Source organism: Notamacropus eugenii, chromosome X, assembly GCF_028372415.1.
Source record: "Notamacropus eugenii isolate mMacEug1 chromosome X, mMacEug1.pri_v2, whole genome shotgun sequence".
Taxonomy (NCBI): domain Eukaryota; kingdom Metazoa; phylum Chordata; class Mammalia; order Diprotodontia; family Macropodidae; genus Notamacropus; species Notamacropus eugenii.
Genome location: NC_092879.1, coordinates 102577979 through 102602860, shown reverse-complemented (window position 1 = coordinate 102602860; position 24882 = coordinate 102577979). Strand labels below are relative to the sequence as shown.

The 24882-nt window shown below is 50.3% G+C and overlaps 1 protein-coding gene across 4 annotated transcripts in view; it reads left to right on the top strand.

The window, feature by feature from the left end:
- WNK3 (WNK lysine deficient protein kinase 3) overlaps positions 1-24882 on the top strand; it is a 54216-nt gene that overhangs the window by 6410 nt on the left and 22924 nt on the right. For 3 of the 4 annotated variants that reach the window (XM_072626268.1, XM_072626266.1, XM_072626267.1), the window contains exons 2-11: positions 3035-3688; positions 10539-10711; positions 11516-11736; positions 12153-12310; positions 12895-12983; positions 16203-16422; positions 17283-17553; positions 19325-19518; positions 19627-19701; positions 20925-22418. In XM_072626268.1, coding sequence (XP_072482369.1) covers positions 3161-3688; positions 10539-10711; positions 11516-11736; positions 12153-12310; positions 12895-12983; positions 16203-16422; positions 17283-17553; positions 19325-19518; positions 19627-19701; positions 20925-22418 — 3423 coding nt within the window. In that variant the 5' untranslated portion in view covers positions 3035-3160. Of the gene's footprint in view, positions 1-3034; positions 3689-5901; positions 6037-10538; positions 10712-11515; positions 11737-12152; positions 12311-12894; positions 12984-16202; positions 16423-17282; positions 17554-19324; positions 19519-19626; positions 19702-20924; positions 22419-24882 lie in introns of those variants that run through there. The other variant, XM_072626269.1, reaches the window with a different exon arrangement.

The window sequence follows — 24882 nt, the reverse complement described above, 5'->3', positions numbered from 1 at the left end:
CTGGGTCAGAGTCACTCAGTAGAAAAGAACGGTTTCCCAACTTGGTTTGAAAACAGTTTCTATTCTTTGGTTACAAATTAGAAGAAAAAAATAACCAAAGTGGCTGTGGAGGCCTGCACCAGCGTTGAAGTGGGCAGGGTTCTGGGCCTGGTGGAAGGGACTGGGTCAAGGCCTTGAGACTCTAGAATGGGTGGATCCCTGGGAAAATTGGCCTGGCTCTTCCATTCTGAGCTATGTGAATTGTTTCCTTGCAAAACTAGGTTTGCTTGAAAAAGTGACTTCATCTAATTTTCAGCACTGTTAACGAGGCCTGACAGAAGGCAGGCAGGCCATGTGGCTGAAGCCTGAGAAGCCTAGGCTGTTGGCGGGCTAAGGCATTAGGGTGGGTGGAGGAAGGCCAAGTTCTTGGCAGTGGTGGGAGATTGCTTGGACACCAGCCTACGAGATGTGGGACAGTCCCCTTCAGAAAAGACTCAGTCTTCCGTTCCTTTTGGCTTTTAGGCTGGAGAAGTCCTTAACCATATCTGTGGTGTGAAGCTTCGCTCCTGCCTTTCTAGTGAAGGCCCGTTTGGCTTAGTGAAAAGGCTCATTTGTTGTGTAAGACCCCTTTCCCGTAGATAGCATAGCTCCCAATCACAGCATCATTTCCTCTCTTCCTGTCATCAAGAGCATCCTGGCATTTAGGAAGCACTAACACTCCGTCTGGTCTAGGCCTCCCACTAAGCACCAGGCTTGCAGAGAATGGCAAAAGTCTAATGTGGAGGGAGCTGCACCCCTAACTTCCAAGCCCTGAATTGCATGATACTGGGTTTCTGGCTTCAGAAAGGTAGGGGCATCCATTGCTTTAGGGTTTGGGGGCCAGGAACTCAGATTTGGTGTTTCAATCCAGTTGGTTTCCTGTGCAATTGTGTGTCTTTTAAGGCCTGCCCCCAACGCAGCACCATGACCATGTTGGAATCTGCCCAGACCTTGGGCCGAGGAGGCTCAGGGAAGCTTTCCACCAGGTAGCAAGGCTTCCCAATGATTTTAGTTTTTACCATTTCTTGACACATTTTGACACATCATGCTTCCCCCCAAATACCCAAGCAACCCCCTAGAAAGAACACCTAGCTAACTTTGCAACAATGGTATTCAGCTCCTTTTGGAGAGTACCTCCTGGGTGCCTGACTGTGCCACACTAGACAGCCAGATTCCTTTGCTTTGGGATCAGCCTTAGCTAAGTTCTCCAGGGTTTCTTCCTTTGTTGCCTTTTCTAGCCCTGGTAGCTCTGGAAGATTGACTCTATAGGCAGAGATGTCAGTTCTGTATCTCCTGAGGCCTATACCCTCTGAGTGCAGATGAACCAGATGGATATGAAATGGGAAAAGAGAATGAAACGTTGAGAATGTTAGCAATTGGCAGCCATTGGGATCCCTCTCTAGAGTTTCTATTTGAGTTGGACCCCTCTGAGCCAGATTGGGGAGTGCTTGGGGTCAGCCTTGGTGGAGAGAGGCCAGCCCCAGTGCAGAGTCCCAGCTGGGGGTCAAGGGTTCTTTTGCTAACTCGTTCCTAGAAAGGACATTAGGCTTGGAGGTAGACTACCTAGTTTAATGCCTGCTCTGCTACTTGCCACCAGGGGTGAGTTGAGTGGCCTCAAACCCTGTAAAGGGAGGATGTTAGGCTTAGCTTGGAGCTCATGCTGTTGTCTGGAAACTCCAGAAGTCTCAGACCCTAGTCTGGAGGTGGGGAGGTTGGCTTTATTTTTTTCACTGTTTAGTGAATGTAGTATGGCGTGAGAATGCAGGAGGGCGTTTGCTGAGAAGGGTTCCCAGAGCAGCAGCTGGGCCCAATCCCTGGAGGGCCAGCAGCAGACACAAGGGAGGACATTTGGGGACTGCTTAAAGTTGACTTTTATGGACTTCATTTGAGAGAGCTCTCTTTCTCAAGTGTTTGGCTTCCCTCAAACCCCGCTACTATTACGTCAGATAATGAGATGCTGGTGCTGATGCTGTGGGGCAGGGACTCCTGAAAAGTGCTGGACCCTGGGCCCTGGTGCCATTCTGGGCTCGCCTGGTACCGCTGCTGCTGCTCCCCAGCTCCCCTGGCCTCACCCCTAGTCCTCTTATGATGAGCATCTAGGACAAGGTTGGCTTGGCCACTAGCATCAAACCAGATACTTGGGTTGGAGGAGTCAGTCATCTCAGAGCAAATGGGAGACCGAGGGGCATCACATGTGGGAAAGTGCTGTGGACCATGGATTTGAGCTGTTCAGAGGGTTCCCTCACTTCCATATATAACTGTGATCTCTTCTATGCAACTACCATCATGTACCTAGAGACCTGAAGATGAGGGTCGCAAAGTGGCTTGGAATGGGGGGGGGGTGTTGTTCAGAGCAGCACCCATCAGCCCAAGGTCACTTCACACATTTCCTCTGGCCTAGTCTGTTCCTGGAGGCAGGTTCATCTCCCAGGCATTCAGAAAGGACGATTCAGTCTGTCATAGGCCTGGGTCAGCATCTTCCCTGCTAGACTTTCTGAAGTGGCATTTGACAGAAAGGCTCCTCCCCATCTTGGGACTTGGACCAGCTTTTCTACTGGGTTCTGCTGTTTGACCTAAGGGTCTGCTGTATCTCTGACTTCTTCTCATAATGTATTTTATCAGAGTAAATGGGCATTACTTTTTCTCTCTTTTTTCAGAAAAAAAAAATGTGCGCACATGACATTCTTTTGTCTTGCTAAAAAAATCCCAATCCTTTACTTTGCTTTGAATGTTACTAGAGTGGAGCTTGAAAGATAGCTGGGAGCTTGGGGAGCTTGGAGCTGACCCTCCCAGATGTGGCTTCTGTTTCCAGTTGGGAGTGGGAATGGAATGAGGTATGGGGACTGGGGAGCAGGACTCAGAGAAGGCCTCATACAGGAATAATCACTGTTAAGATGTGGATGACTAATGAGTCAAGGCTTTATTTTCTTTTTCAGAAGGAAAGAAAATAAGGTTTTCTTTCTGAATGGTGATTTCCTTTGTGAAATGATTTTTTAAAATGTCCTCTTTCCTTCAGGTTGCTATGGGAATTCCATATAACAGCACAAAAGGACAAACATTCCTGTGGTAGTGATGCTTGAGAGGTGCCTGGTCTGAGGAGCAGAGAGCTAACAGTTCTTGTGGCAACCTTAATTTCCCTGCCATGGCTACAGATTCAGGTGAGCCAGCAAGCACCGAAGATTCTGACAAACCTGATGGGATCTCTTTGGAAAACAGAGTTCTGCCAGTGGCTGCTGCATTGACAGCGGAGATGGCACTGAAGGAAAATGCCAGGACCTTCTCTACGTCTGCAGAAACCCCCGAGAGGCCCAGGGTCTTCAGGAAGAGCACAGACATAGTGGATGACGAGCCAGGCTCCAACCCCTCCCCGAGAAAAGAGAGCGTCCAGGGTGCCGAAAGAACAGGCCGACATGCGACAAACGGACTGACTAGGGCACGGGATGGCAAACGTGACCAGGGCTCAAAGCCAAATCCTGAAGTCCCCAAAAACTATTGCAAGGAGAAGAGCGACAAGGAGATAGAGGAAGAGGCAGAGATGAAGGCAGTAGCGACGTCCCCCAGTGGCCGCTTCCTGAAGTTCGACATCGAGCTGGGTCGAGGAGCCTTCAAAACAGTGTTTAAAGGGTTAGACACAGAGACCTGGGTAGAGGTCGCCTGGTGTGAGCTGCAGGTTAGTGCATCCTCAGTGCCCTCTCTGGGTGGAGAAGCGAGCCCTGTGTCCGGAGTACTGCTCCCTCTCGCTGTCTCTGTCTCTCACTCAGACTCTGCCTTCCTCCTTTTGCTCTCTTTCTCCTTCTCCCTTGCTCTCTCCCCTCTCTCCTTTCTCTCTTGTCTTTTTCTCCTTCCCCTCCTCTGTCTTCCCCTTCCCCCTCTCTCCTTCCTTCCCTCTCCCTCCCCATTTCTTCTCTCTCTCTCTCTCTCTCTCTCTCTCTCTCTCTCTCTCTCTCTCTCTCGTATTTGTGTCTTTGTACTAATTTAAAGGTGTGCCTCCTTTGGTTTCAGTTAAAAAAAATCCCATCATTTTCAGCCACTCCACTGTGCAGCCCACATGTGTAGAAGGCCCGGCTAACTCTGGCCAAGTCGCTGCTTTATTCTGTCCAGGCAGGGTATGGGCCAGCTCAGTTTCTGCAGCTGGATCTGAGCCCAGATTAGAGTCCTTAGGGGGCACATGACCAAGCTGAGAAATACCAGCACCCAGCGGGCTGCACAGCAGTTGGGAGCTGTTTCCATCTGGCTATGTAGGGTTACCTAGTGCTTTAGACTTAATCGTTAAGAAATGTAGGCCTTCCAATTCAAAGACGCGCAGGAAGCTTTAGGAGAAGTGTGCTTGGTGCAGATGTCAGGGCCAGGGGACAGTCACAGGCTGCCGAGTTCAGGGCTCAGGGGCTCAGCTGCTTGGGTTTTGGTTTCCTTTATCCTTTTTCTGTCCTGTGTATTTTATTCATTACCTTGAAAGGGGACCCAGTTCTAGGCCAGCCCCTTCATTTTCCACAGGAGGAAGATGCCCAACTCCCAAGGGCTTATGGGGTTCCTTTATTTTTTCATTAAAAATTAATTTCTAGGCATCTTTAGTTTTTCTATCACCTTCATTTCTAGTTCTGTCCCTGTCCCTCATAACAAAGACAGTTCAGCCATCATTCAGCAGGGTATGTAGCATTCCTCACCCATGGGACTCTACCTCTGCCAAGATGGGCCCTGGGACTGGCCCTAGGTTCACATGATTCTGTTGCCTTGCTTTCACTGGCCGTTGGCATGCGTTTGACAATGGCCTGGGCAGAGTGCTCGGCTAGCACAGTCTCTGCGTGAACGGGGCAGGAAGCGATGGCATGTGCTTACTTGTTCCTGCTTGGTTTAATAAGCCTCAGAGGTGCGTCCAGTTTTCTCTAGGGTACATGTGGTGCACACAATGTGGCCAGATGTTCAAGGAAGCAGGGAGGCTGCCCTTAGGCCTCTGATCCCCACCCACTGGGAAAGGGAATGTGCCAGGTGGGCACAAAACACTATTACTAATACTGTCTCATTACAGCTGGATGCTGTTCTTGTCCCTGTTTTGCAGAAAAGGAAACTGAGGCAGAGAGGTGAGGTGACTTGCTTAGGGTCACATGGCTAGTACGTGTCTAAGGTCAGATTTGAACTCAGGTGCTTGACCTGAGGCCTGGAACTCCCTCCAGTGGAGCGTCACCAGCTGCTTCCAACTGGCATTAGACTTTGTTTCAATTCAGGAAATGACTGAGTGAAGGCTCCTGGTCAGAGCTTCTCAGAAGAGTGTTGGCCATATGGTATTTAAAGGAGGCCTGTGAAGTCAGTCACCAGGAGAAGGTCATGAGTCTGCAAGAGGGGAGAAGCCTCAATTATAGAAACTGTGGGGTAAGATAGGATTCTAGAACGTGGTCCCAGTTTGAGAGACAGACAGACAGAGATAGAGACAGAGAGGAAAGAGACAGAGGAGAGGCAGAGAGAGAAGGAGAAAAACAGACAGAAAGAAGGAGAGAGAAAAGAAGCAAAACAGATCTAGACGTAGAAGGAGAGAGAAACAGGAGGAGAGAGACACAGATGGAGAAAGAGAGGAGAGAGGCAGAGAAAGAGGTGATCATTGACACATGTGACCTTCCCTTGGCCTTGGCCCGCACGCCATCAGCTGAGTGTTTATAGTACTCCCCTGGTGTGTGCATCCTCATCAGATCCCATTTCTGTCCCTGCTTCTTAGCGGGATTCTTATCTAGAGGACATGCTCAATAATGCCATGAACAACGGTGACCAATACTAAATGCTTTGTGAGGTAAGCCTGGGTGGTGCAATGGCTAGAGCTCTGGGCCTGGAGTCAGGAAGACCTGAGTTCAAACCCAGCCTTAGATACTAGCTGTGTGACCCTGGGCAAGTCACTTCACCTGGTTAGCCTCAGTTTCCTCATCTGTAAAATAAGCTGGAGAAGGAAATGGCAACCCACTACAGTGTCTTTGTCAAGAAAACCCCCAGTGGGGTCATGGAGAATTGGACACAACTGATCAACAACATGAGGTAAGCCTACCCAGTATAGCACTGGGCATTTTCTTAAGTCTTTGAGGGTGCCAGGACAAGGCTGGCACCTGCAAAACATTTTTCCACCCCCATTTGGAAATTGCCTTGAGAGACCTCCTTGATGGTCCTCTACTTCCTTTTGGTACCAGGGGCAGATCGCACCAGGTGGGGCAGAAAGCTCTCTCCCAATTTTCCACAAAGGCTGAGCCAGCTTGAGAAGCTGAGGGGTGGCTTTATGGGCCAAGCTGGCCAGTCTCTTTTTGAGAATCAACATGGATTAGGAGGAAGTTCTGTGCTCTGCTCTCAGGCTCTCTGGGACCAAGCGTGGGCCCAAGACTGGTGGACCAAGCAGCCTCTGTTTCTCTGCTAGTTGGCCCTAGAAGCCTGCCCCTACCTTCCCAGCATTTCTCCTTTGGCTAATAAAGTAGACTTGGAGAATCACAGAGTGCAGTTCTCATCTTCTAGATGAGGAGGTGGTTGGATGTACCAAACTGGGCCTCCAGCACAATTACTTTCCCAGAAAACCTTTCGTTTTCAACATTTCACACTGCCCATCAGCCCCCAAGAAAGCAGAGCTGCAGTGATTTAGCAAAGAGCATTGGTCCCTTGCCAGTGCTTGGCATGGGGCCTGGGAGAAGGCTTTCCTGACAGAGTGCCCTTCCCCTGGGGCCATGGGCCAGACTGGTGCTGGAAGCGGGCACCATGGTCTTTTCTCCTGAGTTTTCTCTTCATGCTGCGTTTCCCTGTGTCTTCTCAAGTTTCTCTTGCCCTTGTTGAGGGCATCATCACAGTGCTATTGGATGGTCCCTGGCCTGCAGGCGTCTGGTACTTGGCTCATCAGATGCTGACGGAATGCAATTACAGAACTGAACTCCACATTTTTGCTCTTAGACACAAATATTTTTGTATTGATTTTCATTTTTAAAAACTCCTTAAGGACACATAAGGGGCAGTGTGGGCTCACAGCCAGGAAGACATGGGCTTAACCCTTGCCCCTGACACCTGTTAACTGTTTGATTAGGAGCTTAGTGCACCCTGAAAACTTAGGTGCCCCTGTTCCTCCCCTACCCCAGACTTAAATAGGATCATTCACTTCCCCCACCTTGGAAGTGTGGCCTTTGGTGGGTAAGTGCGCCTGTGTTCCTGCTGGGGATCCAATACTTCCGGGTCTTGTTCTTGCCACACATTTATTTTTGCCTCAAAGCTGTTGTACTTCAGCAAGAGTCTTGGTAGTGAGACCTAGGACACCACAGCCACAAGTGAATGTCTCCCAGAACTTCACTTTTGACTTTAGCCTTCCTGTGCCCCAAGGCTCATTCACTTCAAAGTTGGTAAACCCAGAAAATGAGGTGCAGTGTATTCCCAGGACCACAGCATTGCTGAAAAGCAAGCCCTGTATACTCCCAGGAATGAGTAACTGAGCCTTTCCATGGCTGCCATCCAGGGAAGTCTGCAGAGACCCCCTGAGAGGGAGTAGACCCCCCACCTTCTCTGCCTCCATTTCTAGAAGATGAGTTACACCTTGGTCTTCAGTCAGCTAGTCAGTCACTAAACATTGATTAAGCATCTACTATGTGCTGGTGCTATACTAAGCCTAGGGAAGCAAAAAGAAGTAAAAGATAACTCTTGTCCTCAAGGACCTTACAATCTAATGGCAAATGTACAACCAAGCTCTATACCAGATGAACAGAGGGAAGGCACTGGAATTAAGCAGGGTTGGGGAAGACTTCCTGTAGAAGTTGAGATTTTAGTTTGGACTTAAAGGAAGCCTGGGAAACCAGTGGGCCGAGATGAGGAGGGAGAGCATTCTAGGCTCGGGCATGGCCAGAGAGAATGCTGGGAGTTTTGTTTGTGGATCAGCTTGGAGGCAAGGGTCACTGGATGGAAGAGGATGTGCTGGGGAGTGAGGGGTGAGAAGACACAGAAGATAGGGAAAGTTTTAAATGTCAAGCAGAGTCTTATGTTTGATCCCAAACACAGTAGGGAGCCCCTGGAGTTTATTGAGTAGGGGGTGACATGATCAGACCTGGGCTTTTGGAAAAATCCCTTTGGTGGCTGAATGGAAGCTAGACTGGAATGGGGGAGATTGAAGCAGGCAGACCCCCCCCCCCCAGCAGCTGCTGCAGTGGGCCAAACATAAGGTGATGAAGACCTGCCCCAGGGTCAGGGCAGGGTCAGAGGAGTGAAGCAGTGGATTCGAGAGATGCTGCAGAGGTGACATCCACAGACCTTGGCACCATATTGGCTATGGGGGGAGGGGGCGGTGATAGAGAGTGAGGAGTCCAGCATGACACCTAGCTTGGGAGCCTGAGGGACTGGGAGGATGGGAAGGTTGCCAGTGCCATTCACAGTAAAGGGGAAGGTAAGAGGGGGCAAGGTTTAGAGGGAAAGAGAATGAATTCCATTTGGAGTTTCAGATGGCCACTGGACATCCAGTTAGAGAGGTCTGGGAGGCAGATGGAGATGCAAGATGAGAGGTCAGCAGGGAGGCCGGGGCAGGAAAGGGAGATGGGAGAATCCTCTGCCTCAAGAGAGATGGTCATTCAATCCAGGGGAGCTGAGGTAGGCTGTGGGGGGAGGAGCCAAAGATGGGGCGGTCAGAGCGGAGTGAGCGGGGCCCAAGTCCTCTGGTGTCTTCACTATTTCCTCTCAATCTTTGGTACATTTGCTTGATGTCTCCTCAGTTAGACAGGAGGCTCATTTAAGACAAGGCCTGGCTTTTGCCCCTCTCTCTGGATCCCCATTGCTTGGCACAGGGCCGAGCACTTAGTAGATACTAAATTAATGGTGATCAACTGACTGACAGACTGAGATGCCCTAGAGGCTTGAAGCCTTGCAAAGCACTTTGCAAGTATTATCTCATTTGATCCTCACCACAATCTGAGAGAGGGAGATGCTGTGATCCCTACTTTACAGATGAGGAAACTGAGGCAGGCCCAGGGTCTCACAGCTCATAAGTGTCTAAGGTGAGATTTGAATTCAGGTCTTCCTGACTCCATGCCAAGTGCTCTAGCAGGTGTGCCACCGGCTGGCTCATGTCCAAGGTGTGGTACACAGAGAGAGAGGTTCCATGCTGCTATTTGGTGAATACGAGTTGTTCCCCACTCCTGATTCATTGAAATAAAAGCAGGTCCAATCAGCTTTGAAGTGACTTTTGGGGTGTGTTTTCCCTGCCCTTTGCCTTGATTTGGTCCGTTGGCCCCTCTGCTAGTGCGGCCACTTGAAGCAAAGGTTCCGAGACTTTTGGCTCTCAAGATGTGGTCCAAATTAGGTAGAAGTCAATTCCTATTTGTCTATCTACTGTGTTACAAGGGTGGGTGGCCTATCTTCGGGCTGCTTATAAAGCTTGCTCTGTTCTTGGGATGATTCAATCCCTAACCCCAAGGCCCCATGTTGGGATCCCAACTTGAAGCCAGTTAGCTGTGAGCACAGAATCTGAAGCCTTTTGGCTCACTCAGCTCCTCCAGGTTCCTGACTTTTCTCCTCCTCCTTTCAGTGAGCCCCCTAGGCTTTCTGGCTCATCCCTAGACGACCTGTCCATCTGCTGAGGCAGATTTGAAGCAAGTGTTAGCATTTGGCATTGTCATTTTACCACAGGAGCAGTCGGGAAGTGGGCCTCACAGTCTGGACTTCTGCTTCCTAGAATTAGTGGGATTTTCCAAAACAAATGTTCAAGTGAATCATCCCCCTAATTATTTGCCAATAGGGGAGGAGGAAATTTGATCAGCATTCTTGCAAAGAAACTTGTGTGGGAGTGCAGTTGTCTCGAGGCATTTTAGGAGGGCAGCTTCCTCCGGACTGAGCTCCCGCCTGCCCTAATTGCCAGGTGTGCATTTAGGGTTGTGAGTTTCCAGAGCTCATACAGGTAGTCAGTAGAAAACCTGAGAATTGCCCCCCAAGTCCCAACTCCACAATTGGTGACACTCTTACCTTTTCTCTGTGGATTTGATGAGCTGCTCTCCCCTTTTCTTGCTTTCTTATGACTTGCCTCTTGTGGATGTGTCTGGTTTTTGCTGGTGGTCTAATCAAGCATGAGAGGATTAGAATTCCAGTCCTTTTTGCCATCCAAGTTAAATATTGAGAGATTTGGGGAGTGTGGTTCCAGAAATACTTGCTAGGTGATAACTTGACCCAAGAAGCAAGGGTTGTTGGAAGGTCTTATCAGTAGTTATACAGATTCTGAGGAAGAATCACTCTTCTGTTTGTTTTGGCTGATGAATGAGTGAATGAAGGAAACATTGATGTCACCTACTATGCGCAGAGCCCTGTGCTAAGTCCTGGAGATAGAAACAAAGTGGAGCCAGGCCCTGCTGTCCAGCAGCTCCCATGTTGATGGGCAGGCGGAAAAGCCTGCCCTGCCATGGCCCTTCTCTCTGAGAGAAGCTGAGCAGCTCCAAGGGAGCTCTCTGACCCCGCCAAGCTTCTTGGATGTCTAAGAACTTCTTTGTGTGGGAAATGATTTTTAATCTCACTTTGATTCCGAAATGCCTTCTCCATTTCAGGACCGGAAACTGAGCAAAGCTGAGCAGCAGAGATTCAAAGAGGAAGCTGAGATGCTGAAGGGTCTTCAGCACCCCAATATAGTTCGATTCTATGACTCTTGGGAATCCACAGTGAAAGGGAAAAAGTGCATTGTTTTAGTGACTGAGCTCATGACATCAGGCACTTTAAAGACGTGAGTTCACTTGAGTTTGGGCTAGCATGTGTGGGTGTGAATATGGGTTTGAGTTTGTGATGTGGTGGGGTGAGTTTGGGAATGTGGGTGTGTGGGTGTTACCCATCGAGAGCTCTCTGTTCCATTCTCTGCGTCCCTTGGTCCCCACCCCCTTCGTCCCCCCATGAACATTTTTGGGAATTAGAATAGATACTCCTAAAATTTACTTCCTTAAGACTGTGGAGTTTGTGAGCACACTACAGATCAGCTTGAAAATACAGTGTTAATTCAGGTCACTTGAAGTGACATTTTGATGACAAACCATGTAGGAGGTTGTTTTCTTCCCTTAGAACAAGTTAGAGGCAGTTGATAACTCAGTGGAGTCTGGAAGACCTGAGTGCAAATTTGGCCCTGTGTGACCCTGGGCAAGTCACCTCACTGCTTCTGCCTCAGTTTCCTAAACCTGTAAAATGGGGATCAGAATAGCCCCTCCCCCCCCAGGGTTCAGGTCCTTCTTTTGTTTTTGCCTCTTCTTCTTTCTGGCTTAGCGTTAGGTCTTGTTTTTATAAGTGATCCACCCCAAGTGTGAGCCTAGACAAACAGTGGGTGACTTAGAGGGTCACCCAGGGGTGACCTGGCCAGATGTTCCCTGAGCTGAGATAAGGCTCTTTGTTTGCATCTCTGCAGCCATGAGGCAGAGGAAGGGAGATGGCCACCCCCTGCCTGTCTGTCCACAGCCAAGGCAGACGGTAACCTAGGGATGGACATGGGGAAGACACTGATTCTTTGGCCCCCATTGAGGAGACTTCATGTTTCTCTGTGTAGGTACTTGAAACGGTTTAAGGTCATGAAGCCAAAGGTGTTAAGGAGCTGGTGCCGGCAGATTTTGAAGGGTCTACAGTTCTTGCACACAAGGACACCGCCCATCATCCACCGGGACTTGAAGTGTGACAACATTTTCATCACTGGCCCAACTGGTTCAGTGAAGATTGGGGACCTGGGCCTAGCCACCTTAATGCGCACATCATTCGCCAAGAGTGTGATTGGTAATACCCAGGGTTTTCTGGCTTCAGCCAAGGGTGGGGTTCCAAGTCAAGTAACAAGTCAAGTAACGAGTCTAGGGCTAGCCTGTGGACAGGTGGCTTTTGAAGAGCTTTCTTTCTAAGAGCTCCTCAGTTATTTTTCTGTCTTTTACCATGCACTCTTAAGAAAGGCCACAGATGAGGGAGACGGTTTGCTAGTTTGCTAACCAAGACACTGAGACAGCACAGAAGCCAGGCCCAAATTCCCGTACGGCACGTGACCAAGTGTTGGCCAGGCTGGGGAGTCTGGGGAGAGGTGTCATTACCTGTGGGGAGCAAGCAGTGAGTGTGGACACATTAGGGCATGGAGGGGGTGGAAGCAGGAGGCAGCCCCACCATCTGCTCCACAGGAAAGGGGGCTGCTGATTGTCTGTTTGCAGGCACCCCAGAGTTCATGGCTCCAGAAATGTACGAAGAACACTATGATGAATGTGTTGACGTCTACGCCTTTGGTATGTGTATGCTGGAGATGGCGACTTCTGAATATCCATACTCCGAGTGCCAGAACGCTGCTCAGATCTACCGCAAAGTGACCAGTGTAAGTCTGAGCTGGGACATGTTGGACACTCTTGGGTCTGGTCTGTGAAGGGAACGAAGCCAGACAGGGGTCTGCGCAGTGCTGTGATTTCACCCCCAACCCTATTTATGCATTGACTGGCCAGAGAGTGTCTCTGTGTCTCTCTCGGTGTCACTGTGTCTCTCTCTCAGCTTTCTGTGCAGATGGCTGGGAGGCTGCAGGTGATGGTTACTAACCTAGGTTAGTGTTGTGTGGCCCCATTGGTTCCCTTCATTTCTCAGGCCCCCTCCCTAGAGCTGAGGCTTACTATGCCATGAGCTCCCTCTCATGGTCCCTGAGAGGATTGGAGCTCCCTGAGTCTGCCTGCATGCCATGTACCAGGTACTCTGGAAGCCCTTGGCAAAGCAGGCTCATCTGGTGCGTGTAAGGCCATATCATTGTCCCTGAGACCATGGTTTGGAAGAGTTGGTCAGGTTTACTGCAGGACAGCTCCGTTGTCAGGGATGGTTTGGCAGCTGTGGCAATAGCTGTTCTCAGAGGCCCATGGTGCCTTGGCCTGTTCTGGCTCCAGTTCTCCAATGATCCATCTCCATTTTTTTCCTCAGGGGATCAAACCAGCCAGTTTCAACAAGGTGACTGATCCAGAGGTGAAGGAGATCATTGAAGGGTGTATTCGACAGAACAAACTCGAAAGGTGAGTGTCCACATGGCCTGTGCTCACCCAAAAGTGCTTGTTGAGTCAGTCACTCAACCAACAGTAGTTAAGCACCTACTATGTGCCAGCTGGGGCAGCTAGGTGGAGTTGCTGCAGGGGACAACACCAGGCATGGCATCAGGAAGATTCCCCTTCCTAACTTCACATCTGGCCTCAGACACTTCCTAGCTGTGTGACCTTGGGCAGCTCACTTAACCTCTGCCTCAGTTTCCTCAACCGTAAAAAGGGAAATCATAATAGGATCTTCCTCCCAGAGTTGTTATGAGGATCTAATGAGATGGTGTTTGCAAGGTGCTAAATGCAATATAGATGGAAGTTAGCGTTTGACAGACTATAATAGACATTCTTTATTACGAGGGTATGAGATGGCAAAGTGGATAGAGGACCAAACCTGGTTTCAGGAAGACCTGAGTTCAAATGTGATCTCAGACACTTCCTAGCTGTGTGACCCCTGAGCAAGTCCCTTAACCCTGTTGGCTTCAGTTTCCTCCTCTGTAAAATGAGCTAGAGAAGGAAATGGCAAAGCACTCGGGTATCTCTGCCAAGAAAACCCCCAACAGGGTCACAGAGAGTCGGACACAACTGAACCAACTCAGCAACAATAAATGTGCCTGGCATTGTGCTAAGCAACAACGTAAAGGAGAGTCGACAAGCAAACACGTCTGTACAGAGTAAGCTCTGTCTTGGCCAATTACCAGAGGGAAGGCCCTAGAAGGAGGAGGGGGCATTTGAGAGACCAGGAGGCAGAGCAGAAGCCTAGGGGGATGGCCACAGACTGAGGGCTCTTGTTGGGAAAATAACCCGGGGGCCACTGTCTCTGAATGGAGAGAAGTGGAAGAAATCTTGGGGGGAGGGGCTGAGTTATGGAGGGCTTTGAATACCAAACCGAGCACCCAGTGCTGTAGGGAGCCACTGGAGTTTATCCTGGAATGGGGAGGGAGGGCGGTGGTGTGCTCAGACCTGAACTTTGGTGGCTGAATAAAAGATCAACTGGAGTGGGGAGAGAATGAGGCAGGCAGGCAGACATACCCCTCCACCCTCCACCCCCGCCAACAGCTACTGCTGTGGCCCAGGCAGGAAAAGATGGGGGCCTGCACCTAGTTGGGGGCCATGTCAGAGAAGACAAGGGGGTGAGTATGAGGGATGCTGCCAGGCCTTGGCACCAGCTTGGTTGTGGAGGATGGTGAATGGAGTCCAGGAAGAGACCTTGAGGGTTAGGGAAGGATGGTGGTGACTCTCAGTTTTGGACGTGTCTATCGGACATCCAGCGGACTTCCAGAGGGGCAGTTGTCAAGAAGCTCTAACAAGGAGTATTGACCTTGAGCTTTGGCTGCCTTCCCATGCATCCTCCTGGCAGAGTGGGCCCTCGCAAGGCCAGTTTGCTTAGAATACTAGCTTGTACCAGATAAGAAACATAGAATCACTTGGGGGCAGGGGGGAGGAATGGATGGATGGATTTTTTTTCCTAACCTGCCCCCTTGCTATTAAAAAAATGAATCTCTTTTTCTTTGGACATACCAGAAATCCCATCAGATCCCCAAACAAACTCCCCCTACAAGACCATTGGTACTTTCCTTTTGACCTTGACTAAGGACAGAAACGATGGGTCTTCCATCTGGGATTGACCTCAGTGCGGTCTTTACCTTGTAGTCATCCTGCATTTGGCCCAGAAGTGTTCCATTCCAGTCTTGCTCTGGTCCTTGGCCACCTTCTCTCCAGTTGGTGTATACGTGCTTTGTCCTTAGCTTTGCTTATCACAAATAAAACATCCAATGTCCTTGGGATGGCTGAGGTGCTTTGTGAACATGGTTTTAAAAACAAAACCGTATTGATTTCTTTTTCAATTCCCTGTATTTCTCCCACTTCCAGAGAACCATCCCATGAGCACCTCCACCACCTCTCTGGACACGTGCATGGGCACAGCTTTGCAAAAAGTGACTTTTGATTCCAACCTTGGCAGGCAACCACCTGAAAAAGATACACATCCCCAACATTGAGATTCTGTTTTCTCTTTCATATCATTTCCCCAGCCCTGCCCTGCTAACCTGCCTTCTGCTCTCTTGTTTGGAATCATTTGCAGACACATTTTTCTTGTACCATTAATTCTGTGTCCTCCCTCAACTGCTCCCTCCCCCAAAGAAGCCATCCTGTCTAACAAGTGAATAGTCCTGAGCCATAGGTCTGAAAATGTGGCCAGAGTGGAGGCAGGACACTTGGGAAGGCCTCAGCCCTCATGACCATGCCACCAGTGTAGGGCCTCTCTCAGTTGTTTGTCTCTGTATCCTTTGCAGCTTCCTCAGACCCACTGCCCACTCTGTCTTGGCTTTCCTCTTAGCACTCAGTTCCCTGTTCCCCTGAGTCTGTCCCCTTTCAGATCAGGCTTAGTTTTGGAAGTTGGAGGGCTGTGTTCACTTGCCTTCTTGCTGATGAATCTTGGTGGCAATGCCCTTCCCTGGTTTGAGGCATCTGTTTTTGTCTTCTGCCATTGTGCCATAATGTCTTGTGACATTAATTCACTAACATTTATACATGTGCTTGACGTTGTGCTAAGGACTTTACAAACAGGATCTCATTTGATCCTCACAACAGCCCTGAGTTGGAGGTGCTATTATTCTCATCCCCATGGTATAGCTGAGGAAACTGAGGCAAATAGAGGTTGAGTGACTGCCAGAGGTCACATGGCTAGTAAGTATCTGAGGTTAGATTTGAACTCAGGTCTTCCTAATTCCTGTTTCAGTACCTCTATCCATTGGACTACCTGGCTAGCATCTCTGAAGGTCATAGGTTAAATGTATTCTATACTTTTTGATATCAGGGGTTCTTTGGAACAAGTTGTGTTTTCCTTTACAGTTAGTTAGTATTTCTTAAGTACCTACTACTTTCCAGGTGCTGGGAATCCAAGGGCCAAAAGGCAGCAGTGCCTAAGGCAGAGGTGGGCAACCTGCAGCTTTAATCGACTCCAAATTTTGCAGATCAAATCCTTTTACAAAGGGGATTTGTTCTGGGAAGTTAGGATTCAGTCAAAGGGCCACACCGGAGGACCTAGAGGGCCCCCACCCCTGCCCTAGGAGTTGGCACTCTGTGACCTGTACATGTCCTCGCTGGTGGAGCTGGTTGGCATTTCTCCCTGGCTCTGCCGCTGGTCTGGCTTCCTTCCACCACACGTGGCTAACTGAACTCCTCGCTTGCTTTTGTTAGGTTATCCATCAAGGATCTCTTACACCAGGCATTTTTTGCTGAAGACACGGGGCTGAGAGTGGAGTCAGCTGAGGACGACGACGGCCTCCACTCTTCCTTGGCGCTGAGACTCTGGGTTGAAGACCCTAAGAAGCTGAAGGGCAAGCACAAAGACAACGAAGCTCTAGAGTTCAGTTTTAATTTAGAAACAGATGTCCCTGAGCAAGTGGCCTATGAGATGGTGAGGCTCCTCCCCACCCAGGCCTGTCTCCCCCTCTCCTGTAGATGCCTCCAGGGGGCGCCTGAGGCTCCCCTTGAGTTCTTGTTGAGGGGGGCCAGTGTCTAAGGGCTCGACTTGGGCCAGGCAGCTGTTCCTCCTGTTCCATATCTTTCCCTGCCTTGTCTGCCTTGTCGTGTCTTTGATAACCCTTCTCCCAAGTCTTTCCCACTGTCTCTGATGGTTCTCATTTTCCAATCCAGGCCCTGTGATGGACCATTGGTGTGGGCCACGTCTGGAGAACCTGTGCTCTCAAGGCCACATGTGGCCCTCTAGGTCGTCAGGTGCGGCTGAATCCAAACTGCACAGAACAAGTCCCCTTAATAACTTGGATTCAGTCAAAAGACCAAGCCCAAGGATCTAGAGGGCCACATGGGGCCTCGAGGCCATAGTTCCTCACCCCTGTGGGCCATCTGGGGACTTGCCAAGTTCGGAAGGTTGGCCATTCATTTGGTGGCAATTGATGAACTGTAGCTGATGGTAACAGAGGAAGGTCCATTTTGAGGGGGGGAGGTATTTATCTTTTAATATCATCTCCTAAGGGAAATCTAGCCAAATTCTGTACTTCTCCTCCATCCTTAGGCCCACTTTGTAGAAGCTGTGAGCTCTCAATGTGGAAGGGACCTCCAAGGTCATTTCACTGATGAGGTGGCCGCACAGCCAAGCTCCTGGCCTGCAGATTGTCAGGCCACCTGCAAATAGAACTAGCGTGGACTTCCTTTCGCATTCCCATAATCCAGCCTGGAATTGACCACAGTCATTTCCATGGGAAGAAAATTCTTGTCTGGGATATGACTTGACCTGGTCCCGGAATGTGTTTTTAGGTAAAGTCTGGCTTCTTCCATGAGAGTGATTCCAAAGCAGTTGCTAAGTCCATTCGAGACCGGGTTACTTTGATCAAGAAGACACGGGAGAGGAAGCAGGCTGGCTTTGCAGGGGAAGAACGCCGGGATTCCCAGTGCAAGCCTCCACAGCAAAGCACTTCTCAGCTGGCTGGCACCGAGTGCGAGGACACGGAGGTTGATCAGCATGTGCGACAGCAGCTCCTCCAGAAACAACAGGCCCAGCCACATCACTGTCCTGCCTCGGTTCTTGGTATCTGTCATGTCCCATGACCCTGCCCCTCCATGTCCAAAGCTCTCTTGGGGGCCAGGTGACTCACCTTGTTTTACGAGTTGTCATTGAGGTTCAAAAAGGATCAAATCCTGGTGGTCTTGTGGGTGGCCCGTTATAGCAGAGGAGCTCTTGGGGCTGCTCAGGGACTCTCTATTGTGGGACATGACCACCTCACTCACAGGTGTTGGATTCACACAGTCCTGAAGCATGAAGCACCAACCGTATGCCAAGAAGCCAAAGACAGGCCCTGTCTCAGTCAGAGGAGTCAGCTTTAGTTCTTGCCACTTAGACCTACTAGCCATGTGACTTTGGGCAGATAACGTGGACCCCCCACCCCTTGTTGAACTCTACCTTGTAACAAAAAGAGCTAGAGAAGAGGAAAAGACAAGTTCTCCATTCTCTTCCCTCTCTTTGACTCTGTGCCTTGGCAACAGTGGCAGCTACAGGAAAGTGAAAGGGCAGGGTTAAGGTTTGAGCTCAAAATGATTTTACAGTGGAGGAGACAGGCATTGAGAGAGGAAGGGACAGAACTTAGTTCCCACAGCTTACGTGGCAGAGGTTGGGCTTTGATCCCAGCATTACCTCTCTGGGGTTTCGAGAAAACCAGAACTGTGTCTGTGGATGCGGAGGGCAGACTGTTCAAGGGACTGCTTTTTTCCTGTCAGACTTCCCTAGCCACCTTTGAGTACACTGGGGCTTTCTCAACTCTGTGGTGACTTTGAGTATTGCCTAGCAACCCAAGTCTTTGTAGGATTAGAGTGGAGTGGGGGGCGCTCATCTGATTTTGACAAGCTGTCTATTGTCAGTCGTTACCTCCTCAATCCCTAGGCAAGCCTAGTGAGAGGGAATTGTACTGAATGTGTGGGGACAACCACTCCAGGGGCACCCGTCTTGACTTCCTGTCACACCCTTGGGAATAGATACATCTGCAGAACCAGGCTCCAGCTTGGGTTGTGGTACTCATGTTGCCCAGGTGAGCCTTGAAGGGGGGATTTGACCCTGAAAGGCTCTTAGAGGCTCATTTTTAGAGGGTTTGGAGGTCTTTATGACTTCAGTAGAAAATTTCTCTCATCTCATCTGCTGTGAGATACTGCTGTTTTCTTCTCTTCTCCATGGATGCCAGTCAGGTTCTTTTTTCCCCAGAGTTTCTTTCTCTTCTTCCCCTTCTCCTCCTTCCTCTTCTGCTTCCCCCAACCCTCCCTCCCCTCCCCCCCCAGTATAGTGAGTGATGGGAGGCACTTAAAAGGTCAGAGGTTGGACAAGTCTTCCCTCCTCTCTGGGCCCTATTTTTCCAAGGAGCAGAGTGAGGCTGAGAGGCAAGTTAAATGCCATAGCCATGTTGACAGAGCTGGGCATCCCCAATTGGATTCAGACCCAAGTTTCTCTTGGTTCCAAGTCCAGTGCCTCAGTTTCCTATTCTGTCAGTCAAGGAAATTAGAAGAGGCAGCTTCTGAGGGTTCTTCCAGTTCCAGCTGCATGTGATGCTGCCATTTAAGGAGATGGCTGAGCCCTGACTCTTCACCTGGTCACCCATTTCAAGGAAGGGAAGTATCTGGGTTAGGATGAATCTCCTCATTTTACACATGAGGAAAATGGGACTCGGTGGAAGTGACTTGTCCAAGGTCACAGGGCCCAGCTCATTTCAGATGAATCCTGTAGTGGCCATGGCTCACGTCTATGTGTCAGTGATGGCCAGCTGCCATCTTCATCTTCATGACATGCTCACAGTTGGCATATTTCTTTGCTGCAGCTGATGATTTGCCTGAGGCAGGAGTCGGGGCAGTCAAGCATTTCGATTCTTCGAGTCAACACACCATGGCACACTGCCCAGATCCGACAGTGGTTCCTGCCAAAGCTTCACATGCTCCCCAGGCCAAAGCCCAACTTGCGGGGCACCTGTACCCGCCCCAGCAGTTGGTGGGACATTACCAACAAATGCCAGGGGTGAGAGTTACTCAGATGCTTGAACCTGTTTGAAGTGTAGTCTCAGCGCTGACTCTGAATAGGAAAGTTGTTTTCAACATTGTTTTGAAACGTTTCTTTTGGAATCAGGTGCACCAGCAAGTGAGCCTCCCCCAGCCCCAGATGTTTCCACCCGTAGCTGTCCAGCAGTTCTCCCAGCGAATGGTAAGACTCCTGGGGCTGAGCAGCTCCCAGTCTTCTACACAACCCACCTACTTCGTGGGGAACAGAGCCTTCAGGGCTCTCATCACACAATGTTGAAGGCTCATGCCTGAGGGTTGCCTTTTTGAGCTCAGTTTGTCAGCAACTAATTCAGAAGATTTAAGATAGCCATCCCTGGGAGCAGCTCATGCTCCAGTCATGCATTTCCCCCTTTGGTTTCATTTGGTCCTTGAGCCAATTCCCCTTTTCCCTCATTGCCCCTGCTCCCTTCCACCCATGATTCCCAGGCCCTTGGAAGCTGTCACCAAATGCTTAGAGTTTATCCTGGGCAAGTTGGAGCTCCGGGAGTCCTTCAAGCGGCCCATTACTGTGTCCTTTTCCAGCATTGTTGGGTTTGATCTGCACTCCTTTCTCCTCTTCCCCCACTAGTGTTCACTTCTTCTCGTTCAGAGCAGTGTCTTCCAGTAATTAAGCCATCACTCTGAGGATTTGATGATTGCCAAGGTTGAGGCTCCCAGACACAGTCATGTTGTGAAAGGGGGCAGGGTCAGCTCTGTACCGCTGAAGGAAAGTCTTTGGCTTTGGGGCTCCAAGGTAGATCACGGAGAGATTTCAGCATGCTTTGGATGCTGCCAATGAAGAGTGGCTTCTCCATTTGCCCAAGCTCTGAGTGCATGCCTTCCTAGAGGGCATGCACTGGACATGACAGAGATTTGGCGGGCTACTGCCCTCCCACTCAGTTTTCTGTTGACCTTTTACCATCTGGTATTTGAAAGTCCCGGATCCACTTTTTGGGCAGGTCCTTCTCAACTGGCCAGAAACAGCAAAGAGGGAGGGAAAAATGATGTCTTACTAGACCCTTTGGGTCCCCTCTTGGAATTTTGGTCTGTCACCTTAACTTGCTGGGGAACTGGGGTTAGGGTTAGAATCGGAGGCATTTAGATTGGGGGAGGGGTCGAGGCAGGAGGCCAGATTCCAAGAATGGGCCGCTGCCTTTTGGCTGACTTTCCTTACAACTCATTAGGGAGATTTGAAGCCTAAAGATGTCAAGACCAAAGCAGTAAATTCTAATCTTTGGTGTTCTGGAATGAAGGAATTAGAACTTCCAGGGAAAACCAGGCTTATGATGGCTTTGCTTTTGAAAGTCTTTGGTGGCCATATTGACCAGATGTACTGGACTGGGCTTAGTCTGTGCATGTTCCTTACCCACCTTTTCCTTGTACCAGGAGTCCCAGCAGGCCTTGGAAGCAGATGGACAGGCCTCAAATCCACCTACCTTGCCCTCTGTCCAGCATCCTGCAGCAGGCATCGTGCTCAATCAGACACTGGACACTGAGCAGCTTTCAGCCTTCTTGCCAAGTGCACCCACTGCTCAGTATATGACTTGCACCCAGGGTGCCCTCAGGGCCACTCTGGGTGGCCATCGAGGAGCACATCTCGCTGCCCCCCAGCTGCCTTTTGTGTCCCAAGCATACTCAGTGGTTCAGCAGGATTCTGGCCCTCTTTGTGCAGGGCCACAGCCCCACTACTACCCGGTGCCTTACCCACCCCCCCCAGTGGCTTTGCTGCCAACCCAACATGCTGGGCTCCAGGAGTCTGATGCCCAGGGGGCACTGCAGCAGCCAGAAAGCAATGGGAGAGGAGGCATGGTTTCATGTGGTGAACAGCAGCCCATCTTTGTGGTGAAGCTGTCTGAACAGCCGCCATACCCCCCCTATCCTGGGCAGCCTTCTCCTTTGCTTTCAGCTCTGGAGCAGTCCCCTTACCCTGGGCCCCCCTGCCCACCGTACAGCACGCCACCCACTTACACTATCCCTCCAGCTATAGTGCAGTCTCTCTATTCAGCTTCAGTCCCTGGACAGCCCACAGTATATCACACCCAACCATCTTACCTGGAGAAGCCGCCATATGGCATGCCTGTGGAGCGGCCTCCTTACCCTGTCCTAGCCCCTAAGCCTTCATATGCAAGCCAAGCAACTCCCTCCCTCCAGGCCCCAGACCAGGTGACATACTTGGGTCACCAGGCGCACTCAGCCAGCCCTAACTCTGAATACCAATCTCCAGATGAGCAGCAGTCATATGGCATGCTAGCCCCAGAGCCCCAGGCGTGTCTAGGCCAGCCGCCAGACATTCCTTTGGCTGTCCCACAGGTGGATGTCAGTGCAGGGAATGAACAGCTCAGAGGCCCAGCTCCTTCACCAGCCATTGGCGCTCCAAGGGCAGGGGAGGGCCAACCACATCCCTTCCCACAGCAGCCTCTCCCCCCGGCCCCACTGCAACACTGTGGCCCAAGTCCCTTCTCAACGTCTACATTCACTCCACATCAGCAGGGAGTTCACCCTTGTCATTTACCAGCCGCGCTGCCCCATGAGCTACGAACTCCTGAAGTTTCTCGGAGTCAGCAGCAACTTTCGTATGGCCAACCTGGAACCTTCCAGCAGCAGGCCCACAGCCAGGCCCAACAAGCACCTGCTCTTGTCTCCTACTTGGCCACCAAGTGCAGTCAGACTCTGCCTTGCCAGAAGCACCAGCCCATGTACAGCCAGCCACAGCAGCAGCCTCCATCGAGCCCCCCACTGGTCTCTGGGCCATCAGAATTGCAGCAGCAGCAGGCTCTTCACCAGACTAGTCCAGCACAAGCCTCCCTTCCTGCCCAGGGCATTCCTGTCTTGCAGGCCCAGCCACAGCATCAGGCTTTAATAGGCCAAAACTTTCCAAAGGTAAATCTGGGGGAAAGTTTCAGGGTATTGGGGTGGGAGTACGTGTTGAGAAGATAGTTGGCTTCTGGACAAGGTTCTCCTCAGCCCTCGGTTTCCTTATATGTGAAATGTCCAGGCCAGCCTTGAGTCTGGCATCTGGCCTTCTGTCTTTTGGCAGACACTATCCTCTACTCATAATGAGAAAGTCTTACTGGTCACAGAAATAGTTGCCAGCTCGGGGCACCTGTCCTTAACTACTTCCCTCCTTGGCTTTCCTCATGTGACAGAATTCACTGAACCCTTCCTAGTCCTCTGAGGGTTAGAGAGGCCTTTGTGGCAGAGATAGAGTTTGTTGTGTGAAGACTTTCTCAGCTGCCGCTTTGGATATTGGGGCAAGGTCTAGAAAATGAAGAGGAATTTCTGCTGTGGTGGGGCCAGGTCTGAGCACAACTGGAGAGCGCTACAGATAGCTTCTCCTGGTTCTCTATTGTCGCTCTTCCTGACGGTGTCTCTTGGGTTTGGAATCTTGGCTCTAGCCCTGGCTTGGTTAACATTAAGGGAGAAGGCTTCAAGACTGGCTGACCTGGGGCTGTGGTGACTCCAGTCAGGGTCATGGCAGCTTCATCCTTGTGCTGTTTGTCTCATGAGAGGAAGTTAAAGTTTCTAGATGGAGGTCTTTGGGTCACTCTCATCCACCATGGGGCTTCCTGTCTCAGTTAAAGGAATGAGTTGTATTTTCATAGGGAAATCCAAGGCCTGGTCTCGTATCCCTACCCCTCACGCCCCCCACCCCCACTGTGACAGGAAGCTGGGAGTGAAAAGTCAATAGGATTGTTCCGCATTCAGTGTTCTAGTCCCTGTTTCTCTGAACATGAGGACTTTGTGGTGGACAAGGATCCACAGCTTCTCATCTGATTGCAGAGTTGGCACATTATTGTTGGCTTTGTTAGCAACGAATTCCTTCATAGCTTCCCCCACAGTTCACCCTTGTTGAAACCTGACATGTGGAACCCAGCAGCCTGGCTGTGGACTCTGAGGGAGCTGGATTCCCCAGGATCAGGGCCTGGCCTCTATTACAGAGGTTTGACTCCTTTGGCCTGAACCAGACTTGGATGTCATTGAGAAATGTTTAACCAAACCAGGACAAAGACAGTACAACATAGGTAATGTTCGTTTAATGGCCTGAATCCCACTGGGTTAGACAGATAAGGTCACTTAAGGACAATTCCGAAGGCTTGGAGCCTGAACCAATTGGCCACCCCCCAGGCTCTGAGGAGCCCCTCTGTATTGGGGAGGGGGGCACCAACAGCCAATAGTCTTGAAAATGAGCCAATGCAGAGCTGGGAACGGACTTCCTGGCTCCTCTGTTCATTTCGTGGCCGTCTTCTCTTTCTCATTTCTACCTTGGGTGCTCACTCTAGGACATGTGTGGACCTTACTTGGGTGAGTACTTTTTGGAACGGTTGATGGATCTAATCACATTTGAAATGCCTAGGGGGTGGGGGGCATGAATAGTTCAAGAATGAAGTTGAAGCTGCTCCAGCAGCCACCCACCACCTAGTCTGGCCAAGCCCAGTAGGGTTCACAGCATGCATCTTTTAACCCTGGAAGGGAGTTTATCAAGTGGGGTTTTTCCTCACCACGCACCATATAACAAGTACTATTGGGAATTAGCTGGAATGTACCTTAGAGACCATCTAGTCCAAACCCTCACTTCACTGATGGGGAAACTGAGGCCCGGAGAGAACAAGAGATTTGCCAAGGGTCATATAACTCATAAATGTCAGAGGCAGGATTGGAACTTTGATCATCTACCTGAAGATAAGTCCAGACCACTGAGCCATCTGGTTACTTCGATCTCCAGGAGACTTCAAGGAACTTGGTAGTCTAGAAGGGAAGCTAAAGCTGCCTCTCTTGAGCCACAGGTACAAAAGAAGGCTGACTCTAGATTGAAGGCCCAGGTGAGTTCTGGGTCAATGTGTGCACTCACAGAGAGTAGTCCTCCCCTCCCTCCACTTTGTTACTTGTTACTCAGTGTCTGGATAACAAAGTGGTCCCTGAAGAGTGAACATTTTGGGGGGGTTTTTTGCTGCCTCCCCTGGCCCCGCCAAGTGGGGTTTGAAGGGATGGGCTCCCTCAAGCAAGGGAGCAGTGAATGGGCAGACTTGAGGCTGATTGGTGATTGGGACTGATGTCTGCAATGGCTGGCATCTTCCAGTTTAACTGCCTGGGTGGCAGTTGGCACTTAGAGGTTGACCTTCCTCAGAAAGGCTGATTGATTCCCTTTCTAAGTGAAATAAGAGATTGGTCATTATGTGCCTTCTGTGGTTTTCCTAGGTTGATTTAGAGGCTTTTTGGTTGGTCAGTCCACATTGTACTTTGGGCCAGGGGATAGCCATGTATGTCCTGAGGTCAATCCTTTCCTCAGGGCCCAACCACAACCAAGGGATTGGCGTTAATGGAGAAAGGTAGACAGTTTCTGTGT